This window comes from Archocentrus centrarchus, unplaced genomic scaffold, assembly GCF_007364275.1.
Source record: "Archocentrus centrarchus isolate MPI-CPG fArcCen1 unplaced genomic scaffold, fArcCen1 scaffold_26_ctg1, whole genome shotgun sequence".
NCBI lineage: Eukaryota > Metazoa > Chordata > Actinopteri > Cichliformes > Cichlidae > Archocentrus > Archocentrus centrarchus.
Genome location: NW_022060256.1, coordinates 6,293,226 through 6,309,238, shown reverse-complemented (window position 1 = coordinate 6,309,238; position 16,013 = coordinate 6,293,226). Strand labels below are relative to the sequence as shown.

Genomic DNA, 16,013 nt, shown 5'->3' with positions numbered 1-16,013 from the left:
GTTTCATGAACGAATTTAAATTATATTATTCATCGATATGTAAGATCAAAAAATGGAAAACTGCTAGAATCATCTCACAACAGATAGCTGAAAATTTTCTGTTCTAAGTCTATATTTGTTTGGTTCTCTCTTTTATTATTCAATTCATTACTATTGCATACCCCCTAGCTTGTTATCCTCTATGAGAGTTTGTATTCTGAAGTTGTTTTATACTGTTATTGTATTGTTCTTGAACGCTGTTTAATAAAAAAAAAAAAAAAAAAAAAAAAAAAAAAAAAAAAAAAAAAAGAACAACCATAAATCAACAAACAAACGATTAAACGAGAAGCGCAGAACGAGAAAGAGAACAGAATAAAATATGAGAAACTACACAAAATATCAGAAAAAAGGGGTGTCATCTTAAAATATATTAAAATTATTCAATCTAACAACTATTTTAAAGTTTTAGCAGCACACTCAGGTTCAGGTTCCTTTACAGAGAGATTTGTTCTGCATGAACAGACAGGGTTCAGACACAAACAGTCACACAGAAAACCAAAGGCCACAGCTTCCAAGTCTCAGAGAAAGACTACAACAAAAAGGGCTCAAAACAGCTAAAACCCATATAAAGAAAATAAGGCAATTTAAAAATGAATAAATAAATGGAATAGATATGTGCACCTTTTCCTATAGCCTTTTCAGCTGAATAATAGCAGCTGAGTCCAGTGATGGCAAAGTTACCTTGAAAAAGTAATCTGATTACTGATTACTCCTTTTTAAAAGTAACTTAGTTACTTTACTGATTACTTACTTTTAGAAGTAACTAAGTTACAAATTACTTTATTAATGACTTTCAACAGCTGCCGGATCGTCTGCCATAAAGTGATCCCGATGTTTCTGTGTGCTTTTATGTGTAATGTCTTTGCTTATATTGGTAAACAGAGTGCAGTCAGCATGATTCATGAAGGGTTTATATATAAAATGAAGAAATAACCTGTTTTTCAACCATCTTAAGGAGTCTGTGTTATTGTACCTACATTATAATCAATCCAGTGTTTTTTGGCCACTTCATAGAATTGTGATGTTATATTTGTTGTGATTTCTGCAGCGTTCTTAGACAGATTTCTGTTTAAAAAGGCATTTTTAATGTCAGTGACAGTTTTTACCTTGATAAAAAAAAATGAATATATAAAAGTCACTTTGCCAAAAACTGATTGCAGCTTCTACATTGTGATAAAAATGCTGTTTCTCACTCAAAATAACCTGATATCACTCATGAGAGATATGTTTGACACATGTTTCACATATTATAGGTCAACAAGTCATTTACAGCTGTTTAAATACAGGCATACAATACAGTTTTTCTGGTTACCTCTCAGTGGCAAAAAATCCAATTTTTCATTTTTATCCCCAACTCCAGTCAGAAGTCCTGGTCTCAATATACGCCACGTCCACACTTGACAGTACAGCCAGGCACGTTATCTTCCATCCTCCACGGGAATCCATAACGTAGCCAGCTGGGTGTGTCAGTTGGACCAAAGGAGAGAGGGCACCTCGTGATGAGAATTTAATCATCAATAGTGTTGAGAGACCAGCTGACCAGATCCATAATTTAATTCCAGTTCGGGGATGTGTGAAGAGATGCTCTAAAAGCAGCAAAAAGCAACAGCAGGGTAGGTAACAAGAGGGAGGGAGAGAGGGACAGATGGGAACACAGAAACCTAGAGCTGACGTGGAGAACACAGAGAAACCAGAGATAAAGTACAAATAAACTATACCTGAGAAGAGAACTCAAAACAAAACAAAAAGCTAAGAAACAGTGAAATTACAAAATAGAAATTTGAAGCCCAAAACTGAAAATATTGGGACACAGACCAAGGACCATGACATCCTTGGGGATGGGGTGAAGACCACAGTAATTTGATAGGGGCTCAGAGAAGAGCTGCTGCTCCTCCACATTGAAAGGAGCCAGTTGAGGTGGTTCAGCCATCTGACTAGGATGCTTCCTGGCCACCTCTTGGGTGAGATGTTCCAGGAATGTTCTACCGGGAAGAGGCCCCAGGGCAGACCCATGACTCACTGGAGATATTACATCATTCTCTGCTCAAACTGCTGCCCAATGGCCCAAACCCAGATCAGTGGTAGAAAATGGATGAATGGATGTTTCAGTGTCTAACAAGCCTCGCACAGTTAAGCACCAACAGTTACTGAAACACAAATTTTATCTTGCTTCATAAAAACATCATACATATATACACAGTTTACACTACTTATTGAACAAAAGCAAACAGATCAGATGTTAGAGAATTAACTTTATTCTAGAAGACTTCCAACACTTCCATCAGACAGCTGGTGTTTAGAATATAACCGAATAAATATTAAAAACACATAATTTGATCATTTCTGGAGCAAGTGTGACATCAGTCTTCAGGATCTCCATCAACATACTGCTCCAGATGTGAGCCAGGCGTTCTCAGCAGGTATCACGAGCTCCAACCGTGTGGTCAGCTGATAGCTGGCCAACAACAAAAAAACCCATAATTTAGTTGTCTCAGATTAAGCATATTAATGATGGGGGGGCACCCGGGTGGCTTAGTGGTGAAGCTGGCGACCACACACATACGCGGCGTTGAGGTGTGGGCGGCGCGGGTTTGAATCCCGGCCTGTCGCCAATTTGCCCGCGTGTCTTCCCCTGTATCTTTCCCCCGTTTCCTGTCTCTCTCCACTGCCGAGAAAAGCTGCTGTGGCCAAAATGCAAAAAAAAAAAAAAAAAAAGCATATTAATTCATATTCAATTCATAAATCATGATGCACTGCTCTCCTCCATAAGCTGTTTTTATAAGTTAAAAGTGTTGGTATTGTGCTTGATACCAAACCCTGCTATTTGTGGTCAAAGCTGGTTCATCCCTTGAGTTAGCAGCAAAGGCCTCTTCTGAAAAGCTCTGATGGCATGCTGGGAAATATACCACTTAAACTTCCTGGTCTTTCCCTCTATCATTTGAACCTGTTGACTTTATTTGCAACCAAAGCAAAACCTGGAGCTCAAAGAGGAAGAAGAGCAGAGAGGACGAAGGTACCACCAGGACTTTGGATCTGAGCAGTGCCGACAGTCACTTTCCTGAGTGCATGGCCTGAAAGATGAAGCTCGGGTGGTGAGCGGTTTGTGTTTTTGTAAAGGACTCTAACATTGTTAGCACTGAGGTGTAAAGATGCATAGAGGGAGAAGCTGAAGACCAAACTCCAGCTGGATGAAGAAGTGTGGAGGGGGGTGAAGCTGATAACTGGCCTCAATCCAAGAGATCAGCAGCAGGGGGCAGCCTGGGCAGAGCCAATGAGCTGAATCTGTTGGACCTCCTTTGCAGGAAAGGTACCGGTGCTATTGAAGACATCATGTTTAGTGTCAGAACCAATCATTAAGGACCTTCTGTCCTTAACGATTTCAGACCAGTTATGATGACATGTAATGAAGGTGCTGCAGAGACTGGCTCTGGCCTGGCTTAGCTTCCAGGTGAAAAATGCTCGACCCTCTTCAGTTTACTTATCAGCCTCGTGTGGGGGTGGATGATGCAGTTACTTACCTGTTGCAGTGTGCTCACTCTCACCTGGATGGGCCAGGTGGCATGGTGAGAATCATGTTTTTTGATTTTTACAGTGCCTTTAATACCATCCAACCACCTCTACTGAATGAGAAGCTGCTCAGGATGGTGTCACCACTTCTGCTGCCTCCTGGATTGCTGACCATCTGTCAGAGAGGCTTCAGTTTGTACGGCTGGGGGGATCCTGTCTGATGTGGTGGTTAGCAATACTGGGGCACCAGCAGGGGACGGTCATCAGTGCCAGAGATACCAGCAGGATCAACATCATTGGTCAGAATCTGGAAGAGTTTGAGTCACTGAGGGTCAGGAGGTCACTGAACAAACTGCTCTCCATCACAGACCACCCATCTCACCCGCTCTACTCCACACTCCTCAGACTGACCCAACCTCGCTGCCATAAAGAACGCTTCAGGAAATCATTCCTGCGTTCTCTATGAAGCTGTATAATAACTCTTCTTTCTGTGACAGGTGAGCACACCTGTCGGGACATAAGATCCTACACAAATATTTCTGTATTGTATCTTCTTGCAGCCATCTTTCAGATTCATAGTGTACATATTATTTATTAATGCAATATGGACTAGTCTCTTGCACAATGTCAGCTTTACTATTACTCATTACCTACATTTTTATATTTTATTTTATTTTTATCACTGTTGTATATGTATAGTTTTGCATTCACAGTTTAATGGCTCACTGTGCACCTGTTGCTGCTGTAACAATTTCCCTTGTAGGATCATTAAATTATCTATCAATGCAATTAGCTGTCTTTGTGTTACACACACACACACACACACACTCTAAAGTAACACAAAAATCTGTCTCTTTGGAAGCAAAATATAAAGAAATGAGGGGAGGCTCAGGACTTTTGCACAGTATGGTAGCTTGTAGTCAAAATAAACCATGATGAGCAGCACAGTCTGAGGTTTTTCCTGCTGCTGCTTCATGTTTTACCCGTTATCAGTCAGATTGCTTGATCGAAGCTTCAGACTGGAAACAGACCTGAGTGTAAAAACAGGAAAAATCATTTAAAGTAAAAACTGAATTTTAATCATTAAAAACTGGCCTGAGTGCTCAGTTTAAACATTTTTGTTTAAATGAGTTGGCTGAACAACAACAGCTGATTATAAGCTAACATTATGCCAGCTAATGTTCAGCTCCAGTGTCCTAAAATCCCACTTTCCCCTGATAAATAGCTTGATTACAGTCTTAAATCGTAGAAGAGTTTATTCACTAAGCCTCAGAGTTCAGCAGCGTTAGATCCACTTCAGAGACTGTTTCACTGTCGCTGGCTAACAGCAGCACCAACAGCAGCGCTTACCGACAGAGAAGATCAGGATATCTTCAACGACTCACCTCAGTATCACTGATGTTGGACAGACGTGAGCTTCACTGACTCAGTCGACTTGTATTGGACTCCAGTCACAAAATGTTACAGCCTCCTCCAGAATAAATAGATGTGGATACTGGATGAGGTAAATAGCAAACTGACAGCCTACGCTCACTACAGATGAACAGCAGCCAGAGTTGTTTGTCCTACAGCGGCCACCGTAGCTAGGATTATGTACTTGAATTGGAGAAAACAGAACTCAGTTGACCGCAACTTACTGACAACTAGTAGTGACATTTTAAACACTGTACCTTTACTGATGGAGATAAAACATGAGGAAGAGGACAAACAGCTTCTGACCTGATAAAACTTTATTTGATCCTCTCACACAGGAAGTGACATCTCTCTTTATGATCAAACATTCCAGTTTACAGAAGTCAGAGGCCAAAGAGAGGCTTCGGGTCCAGACGGACTCCTCTGGTTGGTAAGCATGTCAGGTGTTTACACATGGGAGATATCACGACTGTCTGATCCGTGTGTTTGAAAGAGATGTTTGTTAGAGAAACACTTTAAATCATCACCAGAAGGTTAAATGTCTATTCGGTTACTACAGACTCAGGTCACTACGGGGTTAAACAGGAGACAGACAGGACACAGTCCAGGTACAGGTCACAGGTCAGAGGTGCAGGATGAGATTCCAGCCGCTGATTGGGCATCTGATCAGGATCGTGTCTACTTTAAGTCATATTTAGTATCATGAGAACTAAAACATGTGAAATACATACATGTAGCTCAGTGTGATGATGTAACCCTGCAGTTTGAGCCCAAACAAAAAAAACAAACAAAAAAAAACAGGTCCCACAATCCTCTGCTGCCGCTGTTCAGAAGCAGAAGAAAATTGGGGATGAAGTGAAACATGAGAAACACAGGTCAGTGAATGCATCACAGGAGGTATGCTGTTGAAATGCATTCAGTCAACATGTTAGTTTGGGTTAGGGACCACAGAATGAACAGGAAGTAAATGGCTGTCATGGCGGTGGTGGTACTGATGCTGAGAGGAGCTACAGCTAATAAAGTTAATTAACTCATTAAAACAGACAATTTTCATTTACAGTGCCAGCACTCTTAGAGCTGAAAGTCTGGGTCGACAAACTTCCGTCTCCAGGTGCCAGCTGAGACCTGAAGAAATCCCACAACTACCAGAATCTGGCTGCGGAGCCCACCTCCTCCCATCTTCAGAGGTGCCTTCAGATATACTATGACAGGCATCAACCACATGACTTAATGATTAGTGTCCTGAACCTGTGAGGGTTTCAGCAGTCCTTCCAACCTCAACCACTTCTGCACGGATACGTCTCGTTAACCTTCACTACTTTTACGCTACCCCAGCATTACAGGGACATCCACGTTCACCTTCTGATCAAGTCAAACCTTGGCTCACCCCTGCAAGCATGGCCTCTACATGGGTTTTGTGTGGGCAAGCCCACAGTGGGTTGCCCACAGAATTCCCTCTTGGCATCCTAAGAGGGCAAATCTGCTGTGGGCCATGTGCGGGCTGAGTTGACCCACACCTATCCACTGTGGGCCTGCACGGGCATGTTTGCTGGGACAGACTTCACGTGTTCTCCATGGCGTCCTTTGCTGATGTATAACACTTCCAGTACTATTCTAATGTCACCAAGCTTGCTTTAAAACAACTTCCAAACATCCAAACCACTATTTCAGGAACTTTCCCACCTCAGAGTCAGTTTCAGAAACCTCTGCTCGGACTTTTCTTCTTCTGCTGAAGGATTTCCTAAAGAAACCAACGCTCTGCTTCCTGTTGACACCTGGTCATGTGATATGTGTTACAGGTGTATTAGTATAAATGGAGATTATTTCTGAAAGCAGTTCAAACTAAATCCTTCAGTCTCTACTGAACCCGACCTCTTGGGGTCTGAGTCCGGGCTCTGGAAGACTCAGACCTGAAAGCCTTCAGGATCATCAGGATCCACATCACTGGGGTCTGGATTCTGGTTTCAGTCCAAATCCTGAAGCCATGGGGATCCAGATCCAGACTCAACACAACAACAGATGCTACTCCTTAAATGGAACTAGAAGTCAGTCACTCCACCCCCACCAGACTCTGGTCTTCATCAGTGATGATGATGATGATGATGGAGGGATGATGAGTGTGCGTCCTGGTCATCCTCGCTGTTTCTCAGCAGCAGTGAAGCTCGCTGCTCGTTCATCCTCCTGGACTGGACTCTCTGGACCAAAGAGAAGAAGTCCTCCTGACCCTCAGGAACCGGACTGAGCACATCATCCAGGTCTGGGAGGGAACACCTCTGGTCCTCCATCCTGTCAGACTGCAGACAGACAGGCAGGTGAGGGAAGAGCATGCTTAAAATTTCAGGGACCTGGTCCTGGTCTGATATCTCCATGTTGGTCCTGTTCCAAGATAATTATTAATGTTGATCCAGGACCTTCACTGACTAATCATGTTGCTGTAATATCATATGTTTCTGAAAATAAATCACCTTATTGAACCTTTAGAAGTGAATCAATATGTTGCTGGGGTGGTCCTGACAGGAAGGACTTATTTGTACCTTACAAGGACCGTTGTAGACCTCTGGTTAATGTAATGGACCATTATAACATCACCCATTTAAGGTTATGTTCTCATCTCATCAAGACACTTTACTTGAGACATGCCCAAATGGAAATCCTGTAGCAGATGAAGTATAGATTTGACTAAAAATGAATATCTGCTGGTTTTTGAAATTGTGCTTATTTAGCATGTTGCTAAAATGCAGCCTAACCCTAACCCCTACCCATGCCAGCTTCACTGATTAATGTTAACAGATAGCAATATCATTAACTTATTTTATACATTTTCTCATTCATTCATTCACTTGGAAGAGGGCAGGTGTAATCTTGGTTTGAAACCGGAACCTTCCTGCTGCTCATATATCAGCGTGATCTAGAGTGAAACTGGTCAGAATATATTAAAAACTGCTAAACCTGAAAATCTGACAGTAAAATTAATATTTGACCTGATTTGTTTTGGCTGTTTCCTCACACTAAACCTTGAACTCTAGAAGAAACTGCAAACAAGTGCTTGGAAACATGCACGCGCCTTTCTGGCCCTCGAAGGGTCACACGGTTACGTTGCAGTCCAGTAATTAAATCTATGGTGGAGTGTACCTGTAAGGATAGAGAAGTGTTTTTCCTGACAGTGTTGTGGGAGAACTTTACCTTCAGGTGTGGTCAACATCATGCATCATGGATCTGTTTGAAGGCCTCCACCATCATTCCCATCCCTAAAAAAACCTGTCAACGACAGCCTCAGTGACTACAGACCTGTAGCCCTCATGTCTGTAGTCATAAAGTGCCTAGAGCAACTGGCTCCCTCCCTCCCTCCTTCGACCCCCATCAGTTCACCTAAAGAGCAAACCAGTCCACAGAGGATGCCATCGTAATAACACTGCTGTGAGGATGCTCTTTGTGGACTAGCTCAGCATTTAACACAATCATCCCGGATATTTTAACCACCAAACTGCTCACACTGGTGATCCTCCTTCCTACCTGCACGACACTGCCTCACTCACCGCCCCCACAGTCTGTCAGATTTGGCCCCATTATCTCCTCCACACTCACACTCAGCACTGGTTCCCCTCAGGCCTCAGCCCTCTTCTGTAAGCCCTCTACACATGTGACTTCACAACCAACAGCATCAACAAAAATGCGGATGACACCACCGTGGTTGGGCTCATCTCGGATGGGGATGAGACAGCATATAGGGAAAACTGTAGTAGTAGAAAAACTGTCCCAGTGGTGCTCAGTGAACAACCTGAATGTTGTCAAAACTAAATCCAATCGATTATGGACTTCAGGAAGCACCAAACACCCCTTGAACTAAATGGTGAACATGTGGAAATTGTCACCACTTTCAGGTTCCTGGACACCTACATGTCAGCTGATCTCTCCTGGACTCAAAGCACCATGGCCACAGTGAAGAAGGCTCAGCAGTGGCTTCACTTCCTGTGTCCTCAGAAAAAAACATCTGGACAAGAAGGTGCTGCTGACCTTCTATTGCGCCTCTGCGGAAAAGTATGTACCGACATACTGTCTGAGCGTATGGTACATAAGCTCCACGGCTGAGAACAGCAACAGGATTACGGTAAATGCAGCTAATAAATAGACATCGGTGCAATCAAGGAAATCGAACACACCAGGGAGCACAGCTGAACAGAATCACACTAACAAGACAAGGAAGAAAAAAACTGAATATCAAACCCACAACACGAAGGACCACCAAAGTAAAACAGGAAGTGACTAAACATGATGGACAGAGACCAGGACTAATACAGGTGGACTTGATACAGAAACTAGACAGACACAGGGGCACAGAGATGGAGCCAAAACCAGACAGAAACATCAGTGAGTCAGGCAATAACACTCAGAGAACATAGGCAGAACCTGCAAACAGAACTAACAACCCAAAACCCTAGAAACATAAATACAGGAACTAAATCAAAAATTATAATACAAAAGGTACCAAAACTGCAAAATCAAACCAAGACAAAACAGAACTTGAAAGTCCAAATCAGACACACTGGGTCCTAGACCAAGTACCATGAGAAATATCCAGAGGAGAACCAGCGCGCTCACAGCAGACCCCTCACATCCTGTTTGACCCATTACCCTCTGGATGGTGCTTCAGGTCAGTTAAATCCCACACACTACACTCACCAACAGTTTATTCCCCTGGGCCATACGGACTGTAAACAAGCAATACAATACTTTGTGTATTTTATTGTGTATTGATGTACAGATTGTGTATTTATTTGCATTTTACTGTATTTATTTTTTACATTTCTGATATATTTGAGTGCACAGTGACAACTTCGTCTTGGGTGGAGCACCCACAATTTCATCATGCCATGTACAATGACAATAAAGGTCTATTCTATTCTGTTTGCCTGTGGGATACCAAAAGAAAGGACTTTAATATATATTTAATTTTTCTAAAATATTCTCTTTTATCACTTTGCTTTAGCTTCAATTATACTGAGTAGGGTAACTGTTTTGGTTTTGTTACAGGTAGTTAAAGTATTTCTAATTGTTTTCTGTCTTTTTCCTCACAGCTGCAAAGCTGTGATATCACAAGTTTCTGATTGGTCAGTTACATGATGTTCCTGGTGATGTAGGAACCACACCAACTTTTCCTGCTCTCATTTCTCTCATTTCTCCCAGCTTATCCAGTCTTTAGACCAGTTAAACCAGTCAACATACAGACCTGATAGTGTATGAGCATGTAGTAGAAGTCCAGGCTGGGCACAGGGGGGTGATCTGGACTGCAGGCCCCACAGAGAGTATCTGGTCCTGGATCAGGCAGCAGACTGAGGCTGGCTCTTTGGTCATCCAGTCTCTGACACTGAGACTCCAGAATCAGGTCCAACAGGGCCTCCGGCTCCTCCTGCTGGCCGCTCCTGCGCTGCAGCAACAACACAGGGTCAGGTGTTACAGGTCGCTAAGAGTAGTATGAACTGGAGGTTCAGGTTTAAACGGACAGTCCTTTATACTCCTTCAGTTAATCTGACAGTGTCTGAACAAGTACCCCGATCAGCTTTCTTTGAGAAAACATTATTTTAGCTTTTTAGGATGATGTATTTCTCCCATATTGGCTTCTCTTCATTGGCTCCCTGTTAAATCAGGAATAGAATTTAAAATCCTTCTCCTCACCTACAAGGTCTTGAATAATCAGGCCCCATCTTATCTCAAAGACCTCATAGTACCATATCACCCCAACAGATCACTTCACTCTGACTGCTGGCTTACTTGTGGTTCCTCGGATACTTAAGAGTAGAATGGGAGGCAGAGCCTTCAGCTTTCAGGCCCCTCTTCTGTGGAACCAGCTTCCAGCTTGGATTCAGGAGACAGACACCCTCTCTATTTTTAAGATTAGGCTTAAAACTTTCCTTTATGATCAAGCTTATAGTTAGGGCTGGATCAGGTGACCTTGAACCCTCCCTGAGTTATGCTGCTATAGGCCTAGGCTCACTAGCGGAACAAATCAGAGCCGGGCCAGGGGCGGGGCAAATGACCGGGCTCTTTATACCCAAATAATAAAGCTCATCATAACGTCACGACAAACAAAATGTGTATCCAGTTTTTGTAACTTGGCTTTTCCTTGCTCTCTTTTTTCCTTTTCTTTTCGCTTTGCCGCTCCACTTTTATGCTTATATGAAGTGCCTCTCATGTTAGCTTAGTTAGCTAAAAATGCTCCACTTAGTTTACAGTCTGTTGCAAAGTGAATGATGATGACGTTGGTGGACAGTTGGTGATGAGTTTTACCCAAAATACACTTGGAGAAAATATCGGCGATCCACTTGAAAATTTGTGTGCCATAAAGTTAAATGTAGGAGTGAAAACGGTAAATGGACTAGTTCTTATATAGTGCTTTTCTACTCTGAGCACTCAAAGCGCTTATACAACATGTTTACATTTATCTCATTCACACCCATTCATACAAGCACTTCCATGATTAACTAAGCTACCAAGTAGCACCAAGTGCTGCTCACAGGGGGTCGTTTTGATTGTTGGGTTTTCTCTGTATTATTGTAGGGTCTTTATCTATGATATAAAGCACCTTGAGGCAACTGTTTGTTGTAATTTGGTGTTATATAAATAAAATTGAAATGAAACTCTCCCCATCAGAGCTTTGCTAGAAAATATCTGATTAAAACTACCCAAATACTGAAGGACAGATCAACAACTCCCACGATGAGCTTCAGACTACAGGCTCCAATAGTAGGCCCCTGCCTCCTTCTGGACCAGTGAGCTTAGGTGTGACTATAGCAGCAGGTGAAAATTACCTTGCTTCTTGGCGTTGCGATTCTCATTCTGGAGCTCAAAGCAGAGCCAAGGCTCTGACCCCGGGGTCTGGTGGAGCTGCTTTCGGGGCCAGTACCTGCTGGATTCACCAGGCCTCCAAGAGTCCTGAGAGTCCTCAGGGGTGACGTGGAGGTCAACATCCTGCTACTGGTGTTACTGGGACTTTGGGGTCCTGGTCCTGGGTCCAGACTGCCATTTTGGTGAGAGGTCATAGGACTTTTGGGTACCGCCCCCCCAATCCCACCATTGTGGTGAGCAGGCGAAGAGAAGGCGGGGGAAGGCACACCTGAGCGTTTGTTGTCAGCCATGATGGAGGTGTGGGCGGGGCTGATGGAGTTGTGGGTGGGGCTGAGGGAGGTGTGGGCGGGGCTGATGGAGGTGTGGGTGGGGCTGAGGGAGGTGTTCTCAGGGGTTCAAGGTAAACCTGGACACAGAGAGAAGACCAGGAGGTTAGAAACAGACATGAAAGGCCATACCAAGAATCATTTTGGACTCTCATGTGTAGTACTCTGTGTACTTACTGTCCACCAACTACTTACCTGAAATGTTTGTGTTGATTTAACCCCTAAAACAACATCCCCTTGGCCTTCAACTTTGCTGTGTTTTGCTTTATTTCGTATGTGTGTAACTCTGTAAATTAGTCCTCACCTCCATCTCCACACATCCCTCCACTGCTTGTCTCCACTATTCCATTACCACAGTCTACTCATCTGTAATATCAGCCAATAAAAATTTTAATGATTCTTTTTAACTTATGTAATATCCCCAAATAACCTGAAGGCTGCACATGTTCTCTGATGACATGAAGGTGATGACCTACAGTGGTCAGAAGTTTCCATCCACTCATCGTGGGCATGCATGTCAGTTTAATTTTGAGCTTTTAATGATTTCTTTGAACTGTTCTTCTCCCGGGGCGGAGTGATTGCACAGAAAGCATCTTTAAAAAACAAGAACAATGTAAACAAGTTTTTATGTATTTTGGATTTTCTCTAATTCACACAGTATCATGCATATAGCCCCACAATTATTTGATTAATGCCGCTTAGCAAGCTGAACCTTGACCACATGTTTTTGGTAGCCATCAACAAGCTTTTGGCACAATTCTGGCTCAATATTTGATGCTTCAATAATGTTAAGGTCCAAAATCTGGGGGAGGCTAATCCACTGAGTGTTTGTCAATCCAATTCAATTTTATTTCTGTAGCACCAAATCACAACAAACAGTTGCCTCAAAGTGCTCTATATAATAAGGTAAAGACCCTACAATAGATACACGGGAACAAATCTGGGCTGTGAGCCACATCAACCAGAAACAGTAGATTTTAGCAGAGCACGCCCTCGGAGTCGGTTTCAGGTTAAAGTGAAGCTTCTACTGAGCTGCAGCAGAAGTAGGTCAACAACAACAAGAGCAGAGCTGCAAGTGTCTAATCACATTTACAACACAAAGGCAGCCACACACTCACACATGAATGCATTAATGAGCAGTGTCATTGCGTTCATCTGCCCCCAGGCTCCATGCAGTGAAGCAGCTACACCCAGAGGCTGCAGGGGGAAATACACCGCCCCAAAAATAAAGCAGCACCAGTGGAGCTCAGACTGGAAGAGGTGTGATTTCAGAAAGAAAACCAGAGAAGAAGTCAGAGGTCATCCAGTTTGGACTCCGCGCTGGAACTCAAACTCGCAAACACAAAGAGAGGACATGCAGACACTTAAGAGTACAAAACAAGTTTCAGCTTCCTCACCTCCACATCACAAACTCCCTCAAACTTCCAACTCTGTGTCTTCAACCCCGTTAGTTTGTCACTCCACTCTGCTGCTGGTTTCTGTCGCTCTTCTCAGCGTCTCACTCCTCCATCGAGACCAATCCCTCTGCTAGCTGGTCCACACACACTTTACAGCAGAAACACATACACATACACACACACACACACACACACACAAAATAAAAGGAGAACCCCACCCCCTCGCCCTTACATCATGTTCCTATGGAAACCAAAGAAAGGCTTCCAAATCCTGCCCCCTCTTTCTGTCCAAACACACACACATACACACACACACACACACACACACACACACACACATTCCTGCATTGTTGTACTCCATTCAGCTGAACCCAAAGAACACTGTTCATCAGTGGGCCTCACACACACACACACACACACACACACACACACACATACACACACACACACACACACACACACACACACACACACACACACACACACACACACAAAATGCTCGATAACTTTTGCACAGTTGAACCATCATCAGCTGTTCTCCTTTCAGAGCTCAGATTCAGTTTCAGGAAAAAGTTCCTGCACAGATTCAAACATCATCAGATGCACAAATAGTAGAAAAATAGAAAAGATTCGAATGAATCGAGTGTCGTCCTTTCAGTATCAGTGCTGTTGCAAAGATTGTTCGTGCCGTGTTGATCCCATTGCAAAAGTTTCTTTCAATAAATCTCAGAAAATCTGTTTGTTTATTTCTTGTTCTCGGCGATGAGCTCCAGGATTTCTCGAGGGATTTCTTTTCTGCTTCCATGTTGATCCAGAAAACCTGCAGGTAGTCTCAGTGAGTCTGAAAGAGCGCTCACCTCTGGGTTAGTTATTGAGGAGACGAGTGCCTGACAGCTGAGCGCGTCAGAGTCATCACTGAACTCTCAGCGGTAAAGAACCCAGAGTGGAGAGAGGATGAGACCAAATTGAATTTCTGATTGTATTCTCGTTTTTTTAAGGACAAATGATTTGATTTCAGAAATCTGAAAATATTCTGTTATTCAAAGAAAAAGTGATTTGGGTTGATCGCCACAGTCAGACGCAGGTTAACGGCATTGTGGGTTACATAAGTGACAACTTACTGAAGCTGAACTAACTAATAGACATCGGTTGTCACTGAGAATCTGAGATTAAAGTGAATACCACCAAGAACTGACATCATGTCTCCAGTGCCTGGGTCTGTCCCGGGGTCCCCCTGGACCTGTCCAAAGACGTGTGTGTGTGTGTGTGTGTGTGTGTGTGTGTGTGTGTGTGTGTGTGTGTGTGTGTGTGTGTGAGACATTTTAATGTCCATTTACTTTTGGAGACACTGAGAGATGTGTAGTTCACTGCTAACCCACCAGGTGTCACTGTGATGATGTCATACTGTCTGTCAATCATTTCTCAGCAGGACGTTACTATGGTATCCACTGTAGCCACCTGATGCTACTGTTCATCACAGTTCATAGATAGATAGATAGATCAGTGTTCATATCAGTGAGTGACAGTCGAGGCTCAGGATGCTGTTTGTTTGAGTCCGTTAAGTAGGACCTTGTTTTAATTAAGAACAACATGAAGCAACATTTAAAAACTTTATGATTGAGTGGCTGATTGAATTGAAATATGAATAATTATGACACGATGAACTCCATGTTTCTTGTGTGGCACTGTTTACATGTTTTTGCTTCCTGGTGTTTCTTATTCCAAGCAGCAACTGAGCCTCTGATGTGTCGTGTTTCAGACTCTGGTAACGAGTCTCCTGTATCACCGCCCTGACGACCCCGTCAGCTTCCTGCTCAGCTGCCTGATTACAACCAGACGACTGGGAGGTCCTGAGAGGATCACCTGGGACACCTTCATCTACCTGAAGTGCTCCCTATCTCACCCCCGCTGAAGCCCCTCCTTCCCTCCACCTCTTCCCATGAAACACCCTCTGAAGTCCACAAACTGGCTCCATCAGCACCTCCACCTGGACCTGTAGGAGCTCCAGGGGTCCACGCTGAAGTGCTAGAAGAGACAAAGCATCCCAGCAGAAACGGTAAGTGAGTTCAACAGCAGTTCATCTTCATCATCATTATTCTGCCTCACATTGACACACAGCCCCACTTCCTGTCATGACTCTTTTCCCAGCACCTCCGGCGGTTCGCTCCCTGCTTTCCATAGATTCAGACTCTGGCATGACGGAGAGTTCCAGACTCCTCCAGGAGGTCAGCATCCACCCTACCGAGAGGCCACGCCCCATCATCATCTTTATTACTGGTTAGTGAAAAAGAACATTCATTCATGAGAAGCTCTCGGCTCCACCTGCTCACCCCCCCAAGAAGGAAATGGGAGGTTATTTCACAAGTGATGAGTAATGGAGAGCTGGAACCACAGGTCAGAGCCACCACACATTACTACTGAGTCTGAGCCTGAACCCCGACCCCAAAGCTGTAGGGTCTTTGCGTTGCAATAAAGAGCGTTGAGGTGA

At 43.6% G+C, this 16,013-nt stretch overlaps 1 protein-coding gene across 1 annotated transcript; it reads right to left on the bottom strand.

Annotated features, from left to right (window-relative positions):
* Positions 1-5,274: 5,274 nt before the first annotated feature.
* Positions 5,275-13,650, bottom strand: LOC115775992 (uncharacterized). The gene is made up of 4 exons (XM_030723556.1): positions 13,526-13,650; positions 11,766-12,208; positions 10,187-10,384; positions 5,275-7,253 (listed from the first exon to the last, which is right to left on the bottom strand). Exons 2-4 carry the CDS (start codon positions 12,090-12,092, stop codon positions 7,041-7,043), a joined length of 738 nt encoding a protein of 245 aa, XP_030579416.1. The 5' UTR covers positions 12,093-12,208; positions 13,526-13,650; the 3' UTR covers positions 5,275-7,040.
* Between the last annotated feature and the right edge of the window lie 2,363 nt (positions 13,651-16,013).

Bases quoted from the DNA above. Each gene is read 5' to 3' on its own strand.
- LOC115775992 (XM_030723556.1), bottom strand. From the start codon at position 12,092: ATGGCTGACAACAAACGCTCAGGTGTGCCTTCCCCCGCCTTCTCTTCG. The intron at 10,385-11,765 runs GTAATTTTCACC...TTGTTGCTGCAG, and splicing joins TCGCAACGCCAAGAAGCAAG to CGCAGGAGCGGCCAGCAGGA. The intron at 7,254-10,186 runs GTCTGTATGTTG...GTCTGTCTGCAG, and splicing joins ACATGCTCATACACTATCAG to TCTGACAGGATGGAGGACCA.